The 15,485-nt window shown below is 45.7% G+C and overlaps 1 protein-coding gene across 4 annotated transcripts; it reads right to left on the minus strand.

The window, feature by feature from the left end:
* Positions 1–1,842: 1,842 nt before the first annotated feature.
* Champ1 (chromosome alignment maintaining phosphoprotein 1) lies at positions 1,843–14,935 on the minus strand. 4 transcript variants are annotated; one of them, XM_015999775.3, is made up of 2 exons: positions 14,791–14,935; positions 1,843–5,472 (listed from the first exon to the last, which is right to left on the minus strand). In XM_015999775.3, exon 2 carries the CDS (start codon positions 5,428–5,430, stop codon positions 3,028–3,030), a length of 2,403 nt encoding a protein of 800 aa, XP_015855261.2. In that variant the 5' UTR covers positions 5,431–5,472; positions 14,791–14,935; the 3' UTR covers positions 1,843–3,027. The 4 variants fall into 4 exon arrangements, with proteins under 4 accessions (XP_015855261.2, XP_015855260.2, XP_006981338.2 ...); XM_015999774.3 differs by having other exon boundaries at positions 1,843–5,475; positions 14,791–14,922; XM_006981276.4 differs by having other exon boundaries at positions 1,843–5,475; positions 14,768–14,920.
* Positions 14,936–15,485: the final 550 nt, after the last annotated feature.

Consider the following 15,485-nt stretch of genomic DNA (forward strand, 5'->3'; position numbering starts at 1 on the left):
GTCCAGCCCCCTCAGTTCAAATCACTCTCAGCACCACTGGCTTCCGAGCTCCTACAAGGATGGCCCATTAAGCAGCACTTAAAGTGTTCAACGACTTTTCTAATCCACAGTCCCAAGGTCCACATTTCTTCAAACAAAAGCATAGCCAGGCTTATCACAGCCATACCCCAGTCCCTGGTACCAACTTCTGTCTTAAGAGTTTCTATTGCTGTGAAGAGACACCATGGCCACAGCAACTTTTATAAGGAAAACATTTAATTGGGGTGGCTCATTTACAGTTTCAGAGGTTCAGCCCATTATCACCATGGTGGGGAGCATGGTGGTGTGCAGGTAGACATGGTGCTGGAGAAGGAGCTGAGAGTCCTACATCTTGCAGGCAACAGGAAGTCAACTCAGACACTGAGTGGTATCTTAAGCATATATGAGACCTCAAGCCTACCTCACAGTGACACACTTCCTCCAACAAGACCACAGCTACTTCAACAAGGACATGCCTCCTAATAGTGCCACTCCCTGTGAGATTATGGGGGCCAATTACATTAAAACTATCAAAATAATTCAAATATCAATGAACTGCTCTTCTAAAAATTAAAGAATCTAGAATATTTTAAACAATGGACTAACCCTCTGAAACTGTAAGCAAGTGACCAGTTAAATGCTTTCTTTGTAAGAGTTGCTTTACCCAGAGGTAGGCGGATCTTTGTGAGTTCAAGGCCAGCATGTTCTACAGAGCGAGATCCAGGAAAGGCGCAAAGCTACACAGAGAAAAAAAAAAAAAAAAAAAAAAAAGTTGCTTTGATCATTGTCGGAGTGTTCTGTGTTGCATGGGTCGAATGAAGACAGGTCACTCTTAAGATGAAATTTTAAGGCCTGTGTGGTAGCAGGAAGGTCCAACCTCTAATGAACTGAACCTTGAACAGTTGCACAAAGGCATATTTATTGATTGTTACACAAAGTTGTTTTTTGGGTGAAGTATTTCCTCCTACCAAGGACCCTAATATGGTGATATTTTATTTGTACTGAAATATGATTTTACTTGTATGTTAATAAAGTTGCCTGGGGGTCAGAGCTAATAGCAAGACACAGCAGAAGTTGGCCAGTGGTGACGCACACCTTTAATCCCGGCAAAGAGCCAGGCGGATCTCTGTGAGTTTGAGGCCAGCCTGGTCTACAGATCAAGTTCCTGGATAGGCTCCAAAGCTACAAAAAGAAACCCTGTCTCAAAAAACAAAACAAAAAACAAGCAAACAACAAAACAGCATTTCTTTCCTAATTCTTGAACACTCCCATCAACCCCGGAACATGGCCATGATTGCTGTGTGAACTCACCAGAATCTCCCCAGTAAGCCAGGTTTTCACAAACAATGCAGTGACTCCAGCAGCACAGCACGAGGCTGTCCCCGTCCTTGTAGGTCCTAGACGCCCTGCCCTGGTTAAGAGGGTCTGGCACCACAGCCTTCTTCGGCCGTCAGTCTCATGGCACACCTGGTGTACTTGAGAGGGCATTTTCAGGAGTGGGTCATGAAGGCTCTGCTCCAGCCAATGGTTTCAACCACTAGATTAAAAACTGAATCTACTATTGGGAGGCGGCAGCACACTTGGAGGAAGGCACATCACTGGGGATGCACCTTGGCCCAGGCCCTTCCCCATTCCTTTCTTTCTCCTGGATGCTGTGAGGTGAGCAGTATTCCTCTGCCACACCCTTCCTCCTTGCCATGGGCCTATAAGCCATTGAAACCTCCCAGCCTATGAGCTAAAACAAGCCTTTCCTAAACTATCTTCCTCAGATATCTGTGACAATCAGAAGTCTGACTATACCGCAATTATTAAACGGAAGCAGTATGAAGATATTAACATGAAAGCCTTTTTAATTTGGTTGATACACATTTAACAAAATGTGTTAGAATAATAATTCATGAAGAGAAACAAGGTATTTACAATGACAAAACTGTGAAACAAAATCACAATGTTTCGACAGAATGCTTTCTGAGCAGGCTTTCACTGTACTGCCCAGGCTGGGCTCAAGTGACCCCTCCACCTCAGCCTCTCAGGGGACAGGCTAGTGTGCGCTGCCTCACTAGCTCCATTCATTCATTTTTAACTGGGAATCTGGAAGACTTTCAGCAACTCCTGTTACCCTGGTCTTGAGCCCCAGCAGGGAGCACGGGAGGCCCGGGTAGGAGGTGCAAACTCTATCACGGTTTGGCAATTAAAGATCATCTGTTAATGTGAGCTGGCAGGGAAGTGAGGGGAAGACTCCATTGGAAATAACTACAGACAAGCAAGCATGACCTTAATCACATGGCCCTCTCAGTCTTTGCAGAAAATATCAAAACTGCTTTAAATATCTACTCAAATGTCCTGTCAGCAGAAAACCAGTGACCCCTAAGACTCCAGCTCCCTACAACATAAAAGTTAATGAACATTGAGAAAAGTATTAAAGATTCTTGAACTCATTTTACATGAAGAAAAAGAATATAAAACATAATTTAAAAGTACATTTAAGGTTAACAAAATTTTTCTCAGGTTTCCTTTTCATGCTCAATTTTCAAACAGTCCTTTTTTTTTTTTAAAGGTACTGGGGATTGAGCCCTGGGACAGTCACTATGGAAAACATGCTAGGCAAGTGCTCTAGCAGAACCCTCTACCTAACTGTTATGATCTGAGATCACATACACACACACACACACACACACACACACACACACACACAGAAAGGGGAAGAAAGGTTTTAGTTAGGTTTAAACTTGCTTGTTTACTAAATGAACCTGCCTATCTTCCCCCACTCCTTATGACTAAAATAAGCTTAAGGATAACGAGTTATATCCATCTGGAATACGTAACAGAAATGTATTGACTTATAAAACAGCCAGCCATATCAACGAGATCCTATGGAAAAAGCAGTAACCAAGTGCTTATTCTGTGTAACACTATCCAGACGGACAGGATACAGCACACATACACAGTCCACAGGCTACTCATCAAGTACAAGTTTGGCAAACACTGCAGAGCAAGTATTGTCTGGAATCACATCTGTGGCTCTTCCAATGGCGACTCAAGAGCTTCCATCAGCTTCTTGTTTGCCTCTTCATTGTGCCGGCTTTGACAATGAGTTAAATGTTTCTTAAAGCCTCTTGGGAAATTTGATTCAAAATTACAGCGTGGGCACTTAAGTAAACTTTGCCCATGAGCTGCTACATGATTTTTAAGGAGTGACTCCAAAAGAAATGCTTTCCCACAGATTGTGCACTTGTACGGGCTATGGACATTGTGCTTATTAACCAAGTGGTGCAAAACAGCACCCTTCTTCATGGCACGACAGCAGCAGATTTTGCAGTAATATTTCCCTTTTCCACGCTTCATGTACTTTGCGATCTCCTCCTCAGAAATGAATGCCTCCTTCTCTTCAGTGAACTGAAGCACATTTTTGGACTGCTCTGGACTACTCATCTCCATTTTGTTCTCTTTGCCAAAATCAATAGATTCTACATCCACCTGTTCTTGGTCGCTGCTTGACTCCTGGCCCTTGATGTCTATGTTGTCTAAATCTGTTCTGATGTACTCACTGCTACTGAGCTCAGCATCCGAGTTCTCTTGGCTGTCTTTCTTGAGCTTCTTGGAAGCAGGAAATAAAGCATCCTCTAACAGTTTCTTAGGTGTAGCCAGAAGCCCTTCCTGGACCAGAGTACCACATTTTGCATCATCTACAGCTTCCAGCTGTAGCTCATCACTAAGCTCAGCGGCCTTCTGAGCATCGGAGAACACAGCAGATTTGGGAAGCTCAGGGAAAAGTGCATGCTTCCGGGACTCCGGGAAAAGTGCACGTTTCCGTGGCTCAGGAGAAGCAGGAAGGACTGTTTTGGTGGGCTCAGGAAACAGTGTGGACTTCCTAGGCTCGGCATCAATAGAGAGGACAGGCTTCCAAATGTCTGAGGCCACCTTTGGGGGCTCCGATGAGCCAGGAGAAGCATGTTTCCGTGTCTCGGGGAAGACGCTAGGCTTCTGAGACTCTGTAATGAAGGAGGACTTCCAGAGGTCAGGGGAAACACGAGAACTTTTCTGGGACTCGGAGAAATCAAGTGAAGCAGGAGAACTTTTCCGCTGGTCAGGAGAAAGCTTCCAAAGGTCTGGTGACCCTGAAGGCTTCCTGAGCTCCGGAGACCCTGCTGGACTTCGGATCTCAGGGGAGAGTGGTGGGCCTGGTCTGCGTAGCTCCGGAGACACCGGGGGCACAGACTTCCAGGGTTCAGGTGACAAAGCTAGAGCTGTCTTCCGGAGCTCAGGGGGACCAGACTTCCATGACTCTGGAGATGTGGGCGGCGTTTTCCAGGAGCCAGAGGAGACTGAAGACTTCCAAGATGCAGTGGACACAGAAGGAGCTGGCTTCCAAGGCCCAGGCGATACAGACGGTATTGGCTTCCAAGGCCCAGGCGACATAGATGGAGCAGGTTTCGATGACTTCCAAGGTCCTGATGTTGCTGAAGGACTGGATTTCCAAGGCCGAGGAGAGCCAGGTGGCCCTGGCTTCCAGGCCCCTGGTGACACTGCCGGAGTTGGTCTCCGTGGCTCTGAAGTGAGGGCAGGGAAGGACTTCCAAAGTTCAGGAGACTCTGATGGGGACGGCTTCCTTGGCTCAGGAGAGGCAGTCCGTGCTGGCTTCCGAGACTCTGGAGATGCAGTCAGGGATGGCCCCCAAGGCTCAGGGGATGGGGTCAGAACTGGGGACTCTGGAGACAAGGCGGAAGGGGGGGCTCCCGTGTCTGCAAAGGGAGAGTGCTTCTGGGGTTTGGAGCTAACAAGAGCAGACTTGACAGACTCCGGGGAAGCAGGGGCAGGTTTCGGGACCTCAGAAACCACGCTGGCTGGGTCTAGACATTCAGGGGAAGAAACAGGAGCAGTTTTTGAGGCCTCAGCAGGAAGACAAGGGGCCTGTAGCTCAGGAGAAACAACAGGGCCAGAGTCCTGAGGCTCCAGAGCAGGAGGACCAGATTTCTGTGATTCTGGAGACAAACTCGGACCAATTTTCTGAGTTTCTATGGGGAGGGTCGGAGTGGGCCTCACTTCTGCTGAGTCAAGGGCTGTGCTCTGATGTTCAGGAAGGGCGGGGCTCTTCACAGACTCGGCCTCTTTGCTCAGCTGCTCCTTTGTCTTGTCACGCCACTTCTCTGAGGCAGCGTGTTTGGCTGTGATGTGATAGTACACATTGGAGTACATCTTGCTAGTGAAAAAGCACTTATGGCAGTGGAAGAGCTTTGCACTCTTCTGATAAAATATCATCTTGCCTAGTCCTCCAGCATCCATGTCATCACAGAACTCAGGATGAATGGAGCCCATGTGGAGCTGCACTGTCTCATAATCAGTGCCTCTGAAGCCACAGTGGTCACACTCCAGGCTTACCGATGGCTTGTGCAGTTCCTGAAACACTTCCATCTTCTGTCAATGCAAATGGCTGCGCTTTAAAGGCTTTCCGCCCTGCTGCAACACAGAGAGAGAGAGGTTATTGCAGCAGACACTGTGCTGGGCAAACCCTCACTGCACAGTTTCAAGTCCAGGCGGCAGCCGCTTCGGCACTAAACAGGAAGCACCAAGGAGACTGATTCTGACCTGAGTCACAGCACTCAGTTTTATTTTCTATAGATCATCTCACTTAATACTTGAGTGATGACGGGGTTAGGATCATTTTCATTTCTAGGTGAATAAACTGTATTTTTAGAGAAACCAACTGACTGACTTCCTCTAGCCCAGGTTTAGGACTCTCAGTTTCTCAAAAATGAACTTTCTGTAGCTTTGCACTTGGATCCTAAAAAAAAATCTTGAATCTACAAGCTGTGAACACACAAAGGTGATAATAGGTATCTTAAACCTAGGAAGAAACTTTAGATCCTTGCTGTGGAATGGTCTGTATGTCAAATTACTCTGATTGGTCATTAAATAAAACACTGATTGGCCAGAGGCTAGGCAGGAAGTATAGGTGGGACTAACAGAGAGGAGAAAAGAAAGAACAGGAAAGTGGAAGGAGTCACTGCCAGCCGCCACCATGACAAACAGCATGTGAAGATGCTGGTAAGCCATGAGCCACGTGGCAAGGTATAGATTTATAAAAATGGATTAATTTAAGCTATAAGAACAGTTAGCAAGAAGCCTGCCATGGCCATACAGTTTGTAAGCAATATAAGTCTCTGTGTTTACTTGGTTGAGTCTGAGCAGCTATGGGACTGGCGGGTGACAAAGATTTGTCCTGACTATGGGCCAGGCAGGAAAACTCTAGCTACAGATCCTTTCTAGGAAAGTATTAAGTCTAGCTATGGAAAGGTTGTTTTACCTGGCTTGACTTTCTATCACTTTTTTTAATATTTTATCCATCCTAGGAATAAAGGATGACAGAGAAGCTGTCAGAAAGGCTTTTGAGTAAGACCCTACAGCACTCAGACAGGAAACATTATGGAGGTTACAATCTTAAGCTGTTTTTCCCCCTGTAGTTACGTGTTACTGAGGCAATTGTTCCAGACATATACAAGTACACAGTGTTTTACACACATGGCTCATACTAAACCTATTTGTGTCTAACTAATTTAAGAACCCATCTAGGACATTTTTACCCAGAGAGTAAGCAGAGAATTCCCTTCTAGTCTTTGTATACAAGAGTGTTTCCAGGGGCTGGAGAGATGGCTCAGTGGTTAAGAGCACTGACTGCTCTTCCAGAGGTCCTGAGTTCAATTCCCAGCACCCACATGGTGGCTCACAACCATCTGTAATGAGATCTGGTGCCCTCTTCTGGCCTGCAGTCACATATGCTGTATACATAATAAATAAATCTTAAAAAAAAAAAAAGGATTTCTGTAGAGAATATTTCCAGTAGATTACTTGGTTCAAAGTACTTGGTTAAATTAAAAAATATGCCAAGAGTATAGATGAGAAAGAATTCCCCAACTCCTCAAAAATGAGTAAAATTAAAACTCCTTGCTATACATAGGTGGTAACTAGTATCTCAATACTAATACATAATGTTTTCCTTTCTTCTTTGAGTTTGTTTACTTCCTTTTTTTTTTTTTTTTTTTTAAGCAGGGTGTTGCTAGGTAACACTGGCTAGCCACCTGAAAACTCAGGACAATCCTCCTGCCTCAACCTCATGAGTACTGGAATAACAGGAATAAACCACCACACCAGCTTTATTGTGCTTTTCTTTTTGGTTTTTCAAGACAAGGTTTCTCTGTGTAGACCAGGCTGGCCTTCAACTCAGAGACCCACCTGCCTCTGCCTTCCAAGTGCTGGGATTAAAGGTGGATGCCACCAGGCCGCAAGATCTTGACCTGCCTGCCTAGACCTCCCACATGCTAGGATTACAAACACAAATCAGCACACTTAGCTTAAGTTATGCTTTCTTACCCCATTATTTTTCAGTCATTAAGTATGTTTTTTTCTAATTTTGATTGTTTTATTCTTTGTAAACATTTCTGTCCTTTAACTTTTTTTTTTAATTTCATAGATATGCACTATCTATATTTACACTCCCTCCAGTGTTATCCCACCCCGTATCAAATTCATGGCCTTTTCTTTAAGTATTACCTCCCCCACACAAATAAATATATAAATACAATAAGCCCATTTAGTGTATCATGTATGTATATTTTAGGGCCGGTCACTTCATATTGGATAACCAATTAGGGGGTTCATCCCTGGGGAAAACTGCCTAGAACTCTTCATGTAGGGTAGAGCTGTGAGATTTCCCCATCCACATTTTGGCTTAGTTTTGGGGGGTGTTGCGAGTCAAACACAGGGCCTTGCACATCTGGTAAATGCTCAACTCTGAGTTCCACCTTCACCCACATTAAATCTGCATCTTTAGTCTACCTGGCAGGAGGAGGGAGGGATCCCGAGTCAGCTGTTTCCACTCTGACTATACAAGCCCCTTCTTCACTTAATGCGTGATGCTTCATCCAGTATCTACTGAATTTTAAGTCTATTCTGAACTCGTTTTTCAGCATTTTCTTCACTATTATTTCTCACCACACTTCATTATCCACTCGGGCACGTTACACTCTCGGCACAGGAGCCAGCGACTGGTGAAACAGATGTGTGACTATCACACACAGTAAGCTCAGTCACACCCTTGTCAAGTGCAGTAGTGTATGCCGGCAGTCCTGGCTGTTCAGGAGCTAAGGACAAGAGATCACCTGAACCCAAGAGTGAGTTCTGAGGCTAGCCTAGGGAACACTCTCAGACCGGGTCTTGAAAACAAGATTCACCATTTACCTAAGGTACCAGTCCCCGCTGAGCACGTGTGACAGGCTCTATGACAGAGGTGATGGTGCAACCATGTTCCTTCCATGTCCTTCCTCAGTGAGGAGCACAGATTGCAGCATTGAAAACTCATAGGATAGCCCTCATTTCAACAACAGTGCACACAACAATTTAACAACATTGTAAATTTGATAAGTCCTATTTTTAAGATATTATTATTGGTATTGTTGGTTTGGACTGCCCTGGAACTCTCTATGTAGACCAGGATGGCCTTGACCTCACAGCAATCTTCCTCCTCCTGGCTTCCAAGTAAGTGCTGGAAGTGAAGAAAGGCTCACTGTTTCCTGTCACTTGCATTAGTGGCATCTCATTTGCTTTTTGATCAAAAGCTTTAAAAAAGGTGACAACTGAGACAGACGCTTTTGTTTAACAAAGCATTAATTCCTGATTGGTTTGGCCAGCTAGCAGTTAACATTGTCTTTTAGAAAATGCTTTTAGGACTAAAAAGATTGTAACAGAACAAATAATTTAGTACTAGAGAAAAATCTCTAAAATGATCCTTAACTTACAAACACAAAGAAAACATGTAGGAAAAAAACCGCATTAACTACAGCACCTAATATTCAATAAAACTAGATGGCGTCAGAGGAAATACAAAAGCTGTCTTAATAATTTCATGTGGCTTCAAGTGGCAATAGTCAACAGCCAGGAAGGAGGCAACCTTCCATCTGTGCTCCTCCTCTCCTGGCCACTCTCCTGGCCAAGGGCAAAGACCCACCCGACCCCATACCTGCCGCGCCCCACAGTCTCCATTATACTCCAAGAACTTCCTACTTATTTTTTTTTTTTTTTTTTTTTTGATTTTTCGAGACAGGGTTTCTCTGTGTAGCTTTGCGCCTTTCCTGGGACTCACTTGGTAGCCCAGGCTGGCCTCAAACTCAGAGATCTGCCTGGCTCTGCCTCCCGAGTGCTAGGATTAAAGGCGTGCGCCACCACTGCCCGGCTTGAACTTCGTACTTTTAAAAGTTCTTTAGAGCATGCGATAGAATTCTCAAATTCTACCGCAGATGTGGACATTGAGTGTGGAAACTGTACCAAAGACACACGACAATCGGATATTATTCGTGTATCTAGCACACAAATATTACAATGCTAGAGGTAGGAATATGCTTTTTTCATTTTCCTCAAGAATTACAAGCACTTTAAATTTTTTCTAATCATAAAAAATTATCATTATTAAAAGGAAAAAAAGAAGGCAGTTAGCGGGGCTCGGTGGTGAACTGCTCAGGACCAGCCTGGTCTACTGAGAGTTCCAGGGCAGCCTGGGCTACACAGAGAAACCCTGTCTTGAAAAACCAGACAAAACTGGGTTTTTTGTTTGGTTGGTTTGGTTTTTCAGACCTCAGCCTCCTGAGTGCTAGGCTCACAAGCATGTGACACCCTGCCTGGCTGAAAAGGTGAGAAATGTGAAAGACAAATCGCATATGCAAATGAATTCTAGCAGAACAGTATCTTTAAATCCCCAACAAATACTTTCAGAGCTAAAAAGAAAACACAAGGGCAGCTTTTCCAGCTAGAAAGTGACATGCTTTTTGACTACGTCACCGAAAACAGCCTATACTATACCAAGATAAACAGAGAAGTTGAACCTAAAAAAAAGGTAATCTCAATTGTATTATAACAGACTCCTGTGCCTGCCTTTCATAGTGAGGACTCCTCCAACCATATCAGATCAAACCCAGCACAACTGGACACTGGTTTTACAGAAACAGATCCCAAGCCTGTGGAAGACACCAACTGTGATACTATCAGCTCATTTCATACGGCAATCTTGAACTATTAACACTTGCAGAATTAGGCTCTTCTTAACTTCACGTTCTCACTTCAGCTTATGTAATTCAGGAAATATTAACCCTCATTTCTGACAAGCATTCAGATTGTTGGTGCCATGGGGAAAAAAGACAGCCGCAGAGATTCTGTCCATCTCAGCCATCAATGGCATCCAGCTTCGAGCATTACATCAAGAGGACCAAGCAGAGAGAGCTCTTGGCAGGGACTGTTCTGGCCCCTTCTCCCGAACACTGTGAAAAGGAAAGCTCTATCTGGCCACACAGACAACCCCTGACAGTGCACACCTGGTGAGCTACAGCACATCCCCAGCCCTTCCCCCATCACACCTCTAAGTCACCTCCCAGACTCAAAAGCCCAGTCAATGTACACTGCTCCCAATTCCTTCAGTCTCCTAGACATGTTCGGTATAAATCTGAACATGGCACGTGTCGTTCCTTCGTCTAATTCCTCTCTATTCTCAAGTAGTCACATGGAATTCCCTGACTCTTCAGACTGCCCGGAAAGCACAGGCACATTCCCCACCTCCTCCCAAGGCCCTTCCATCCCAGTCAGATGCATATTTCCCACACAGCAGTCACACCTGTCGTCTCAGCTGGACTCTAAGCCAGGCCACAGCTCTTGGAGAGCTAGGACAAGCCATCCATTTGTTCACTTCCCTAACCCTTTCATTTCCCTGGCAGCTTGTGCTCAGAAAGTATTTTGTCAGTCATAACGCTGTTCTGTGGAGACTGGGAACTCCCCAACATTAAAACTCAAGACTTTAAAACTAGGGAAGACCTGTGTTTCGAGAATCAAGAGCTTGAAGGAGGATCAGAAGTTCAAGGTCCCCCTCAGCTACACATTGTGTTCCAGGCCTGAGATACACAGAACCTGTCTCAAAAAAAAAAAAAAAAAAAAAAAAGCATCAACAACTCCAATACACAGCTGAGGAAACTTAGCACTAACATTAAATGGCCTATTCAACACCAGGCAAATAAGCAGGACCTGACAAAACAAGATATCCTAGGATACCGGATCAATCTAGTACAGAATAGTCAATGCAGTCAAGCTTTGTAATTCAGCTATCAACTGCACAAACCCAGGGCACTCCTCCAGTCTCCAGCTCTCGATAAGCACACACTCCTCCCTCCCTACAAAGACGGTTTTTCTGTGTAGCCCTGGTTGTCCTGGAACTCACGCTGTAGAGCAGGCTGACTGCTGCCTCCTGAAATTAAAGGCGTGCACCACCACCTCATAGCGGGCAAGAATATTTTTAAGAGTCTCTAATAGAGGCCAGTGTGTGGCTTAATGCAACAAAGGGAACCTCACTTTCCCAGCATGTGTAAGGCCAAAGGCTTGATTCAATCATTAGCAATGCAAAGAAGGGAGAGGGGATCCCAGCAAATATGCAAACCTGTTGACAAGCAGTATTAAAAACCAATCACCTATCAACAGACATGTCACTAAGGAAAATTTATGGACAATATGGAAAAGTTTCACTTTTTAAAACATTTATGTATTTATTTTGCTCACATTTATGTCTGTGCACATGTGTGCCTGGTACCCATGGAGGTCAGAAGAGCCCATGGGACCCCCTATAACTACAGACTGTTGTGAGCTGCTATCTGGGTGATGAGAATGGAACCTGGGTTCTCTGCCAGAACAAGTTTTCCTAACCTGAGTGTAACACAAATCGCTAGATGGTCTTATTAATAAAAAACTTGGAGCCTGGTATTGGGGTAAATGCTGAAAGATTAGAGAAACAGAACACGCCACATCCAACCTCACCTTGCCAACTTCTCAGCTGATCTTGTTTCCTCAAACTGGAAGTCTCTGAGTCCTCATCCGAATGGATCTCAGCTGAACTGCTGCTAAAAGCCTAAAAGCTTAAAAAGTTTCTAGTTCCTGGTCCTCACGCCTCACGCCTTATATACCTTTCTGCCTTACCTTATATACCTGGTCCTCACGTCCTCACGCCTTATATACCTTTCTGCCATCACTTCCTGGGATTAAAGGCGTGTGTCTTTCCCAAGCAAGACATGAGATCTCAAGTCCTGGGATTAAAGGTCTGTGCCACCATGCTTGGCTGTTTCCAAGTGTGTCCTTGAACTCACAGATCTGGATGGATCTCTGCCTCCGAATGCTAGGATTAAAAGGTGTGTGCAACCACTGCCTAACCTTTATGTCTAATACAGTGGCTTTTCTGTTCTGACCCCCAGATAAGTTTACTGGGGTGCACAATATATCAACCACAACTGAGCCAGCTCTCCAGCCCTAGAAAATAGTTTTATAAAATGCTTTATCATGAATTACAACTCAGTGTTTTATCAAATAGTACCACAATGAGAAATCAGCAATCAATACAGGACCAAAATGGAATAGAGGACATGGGCCCAACCTCTTCATTTTACAAAGGACGAAAACGCTGAGAGTAACTCCATCTTTTGTTAACATTCTTTTTAGCTGAAAAAAATTGTTTTCATATAATATATTCTGATTACAATTTGCTTTCCCCCAGCTCCTCTCAGATCCTCCCCACCATCCCAACTCCATATACTTTCTTGAGGAAAAGTAACTTTTAAAGGCCTGATTCCCGAAACCTTTGCTAACAATGTGTCCAGGCTTCAGTCTAGATTCAGCACTCCTAAGACTACTGTAAAAATAACTCACTACAGTATGAGTTCGAAGCACTGGTGCTGCTGGTCAGCTGACCACACAGCTTTCTTCAATGCAGTGGTACTGTAAGGTACCTATCACACCTCTACTCCCACACACTTTCTTCCTAAGACCTAATACTTTTTTTTTAAAGACAAGATCTCTCTACATAGCTCTGGCTGTCCTGGAATTCACTATGTAGACCAGGATGGCCTCAAACTCAAGAGATCCACCTGAACCTGCTTCCGAATGCTGGCATTATAGGTGTGCGCCATGCCGCCCAGCCTTATTGATAGTCTTTTAAAAATATATTTTGATATTAAAACTTCAACATAGAACCTGGCATGGTGGAACACGCCTTTAATCCCAGCACTCAGGCAGGCAGATCTCGGTGAGTTTGAGGCCAGCCTGGCCTATAGAGTGAGTTCCAGGACAGGCTCCAAAGCTACACAGAGAAACCCTGTCTCGAAAGGCCCCCCCCCCCCCCATCAATACAAAACACATGTAAGCTAACTGCTATGTAAGCTATACTGGCTGTCAACTTGACATACTGGGAAAAGGAGCCTCAACTTAAGAACTGTCTGATCGGCTGTGGATGTCTGTGGTCATTTTCTTAATTTCTAATTGATATAGGAGGTACTATCCCTAGACATGTAAGCCTTAGCTGTATAAGAAAAGGGAGCTGAGCTGGGCGGTACACATCTTTAATCCCAGCACTCGGGAAGCAGAGCAAGGCAGATCTCTGTGAGTTCGAGGCCAACCTGGTCTACAGAGTGAGTTCCAGGACAGGCACCAAAATTACACAGGAAAACCGTCTCGAAAAACAAAACAAAACAACAAAAAAGGGAGCCGAATTGTGAGGCTGGGAGCAAGCCAGTAGGCAGCTCTACTCCGTGTTTTCTGTTGCGTTCCTGCCCACAATTCCCTCCACAATGAACTATAATCTGTAAGATGAAATGAACCATTTCCTCCCCCAAATTACTTTTGATCACAGCAACAGAAAAGCAAACCAGGACATTGGTTCTACTAGTCTACATACACACTACGTACCACTGTTCTTTATGAGAAGCTTTTGTTTTTTTGTTTTTTTTTTTTTGAGACAGGGTTTCTCTGTGTAGCTTTGGAGCCTGTCCTGGATCTCACTCTGCAGAACAAGCTGGCCTTGAACTTGGAAATCCGCCTGCCTCTGCCTCCCAAGTGCTGGGATCAAAAGCGTGCCCGGCTGTTTTATTTTTTTAAGGTTACAAACTTGACTGGTTTTGTGTGTAAAGAAAAACTGAACAGAAACCACAAAGAACTCCCACGTTTCTACACACTTTCCGATTCTATTAACAATTTGCGTTAATTGGTGGGGTAATTTGTAACGACTGATACTTTTTGTTCCCTGGGGCCGGGATGGAACCCAAGGCCTCGCTCTTGCTAAGCAAGGGCTCACCGCCGAGCCGCAACCCCAGCCTAACTTAGGACGCCCACAGTTTACAGGAGAGGCCGCTCTTGATGCTGCAGAGTTGCATGTCACCTGTGCACCATTAGGGTCCTCAGAGTCATGAACTTCACTGCTCTCAGAGTTCCTCCCGTTCCGGACAAGCACGATCTGTTCACCTGGGGGTAGAGCTGTTGGGCACCGAGCGCCCTTCCGTTGAAATGTGAGGGCACGCTAGAGTGGTACCAGCTGACACTCCACGGCCAAGTGCCAAAGCGCTGGCCCTTGCTTGGCAACACCGAGCTCGATTGCTACCACCCGAAAGGCTCCCCTGGACAAGGCTGCCCCTGGACTTGGTCCACGCCGGGGGTGTGGCTTCTGCTGTGGGTCACCCAGCCTGGGGGACTTGGGAGAGTAGCCCTACAGCCAATTCGAGACCGACGCAGACCCGTTCCAGACCGCGAGCGACAGGACAAGGGGAAAAAACCAACCGGCCACCGAGGCGGAGAGCAGGAGAAGCCCACCGTTGCCCGGCCTCCAGGCCGCGCAGAGCGCACCCAGGCGCCCGCTCTCGCCACGGCTCCCGCTCGCCCGCCCGCCGCACCCCGCAGCCCGTACCGAGGCGCCCGCCAGCTCCTCACCCTCCGGCAAGGTGTCCTGGAGTGAAGAGGAGGAAACGCCCACAGGAAACGCCTGCCCGGCCACACGGCCTCGGCAATGGCGGCCGGACCCAAGACCAGCCGGGAAGTCTCGCACGCCCGCACCGGAAGTGCCTCCGCGTGCCTCCGGGTCGCCCCCTCCCCCGGCCCCGAAGGTTCCCCGGCTGGGCTGGGCTGGGCTGGGCTGGGGGAGGCAGGAGGTGCAACCCCAGGCATGGGCTGGCTACTGTCTCCACGTCTTCTTTCCTTTCCCCTTTCTCTTTTTCTCTTTTGTTTTGATCCTTCTGATGAAGGACGCATTCGTTGGCATACTGTCCATCATAGAAATACAAGACAAATGCAATGCTTTTAGAAGACAGTGAACAGGTTTCCTAGCTCCAAACTTAAAACTCCAGAAATCGCCTTCAATGCGATTGCAATGCATTCGCCTTTCTTCTTAATGTTTGTCTGAAAGATTGTGAAGTGACCTGGCTTACATTACTTAATACACCTATGTAATTTCTTAAGTTTTTGCTATTTTTTATTTTGGTTTCTTATGTTCTGGTTTTGGATGTTGATAGAAATGAACCCAGGGCTTTCTCATTTAAGCAGCCCATGCTGTCAGATACAAAAAAAAAATCATGATTTTTGATTGGTTAGTTTACTTTTTTAAAGACAGGGTCTCTCCTTAAGTAGCC

Source organism: Peromyscus maniculatus, chromosome 17 (assembly GCF_049852395.1).
Source record: "Peromyscus maniculatus bairdii isolate BWxNUB_F1_BW_parent chromosome 17, HU_Pman_BW_mat_3.1, whole genome shotgun sequence".
NCBI lineage: Eukaryota > Metazoa > Chordata > Mammalia > Rodentia > Cricetidae > Peromyscus > Peromyscus maniculatus.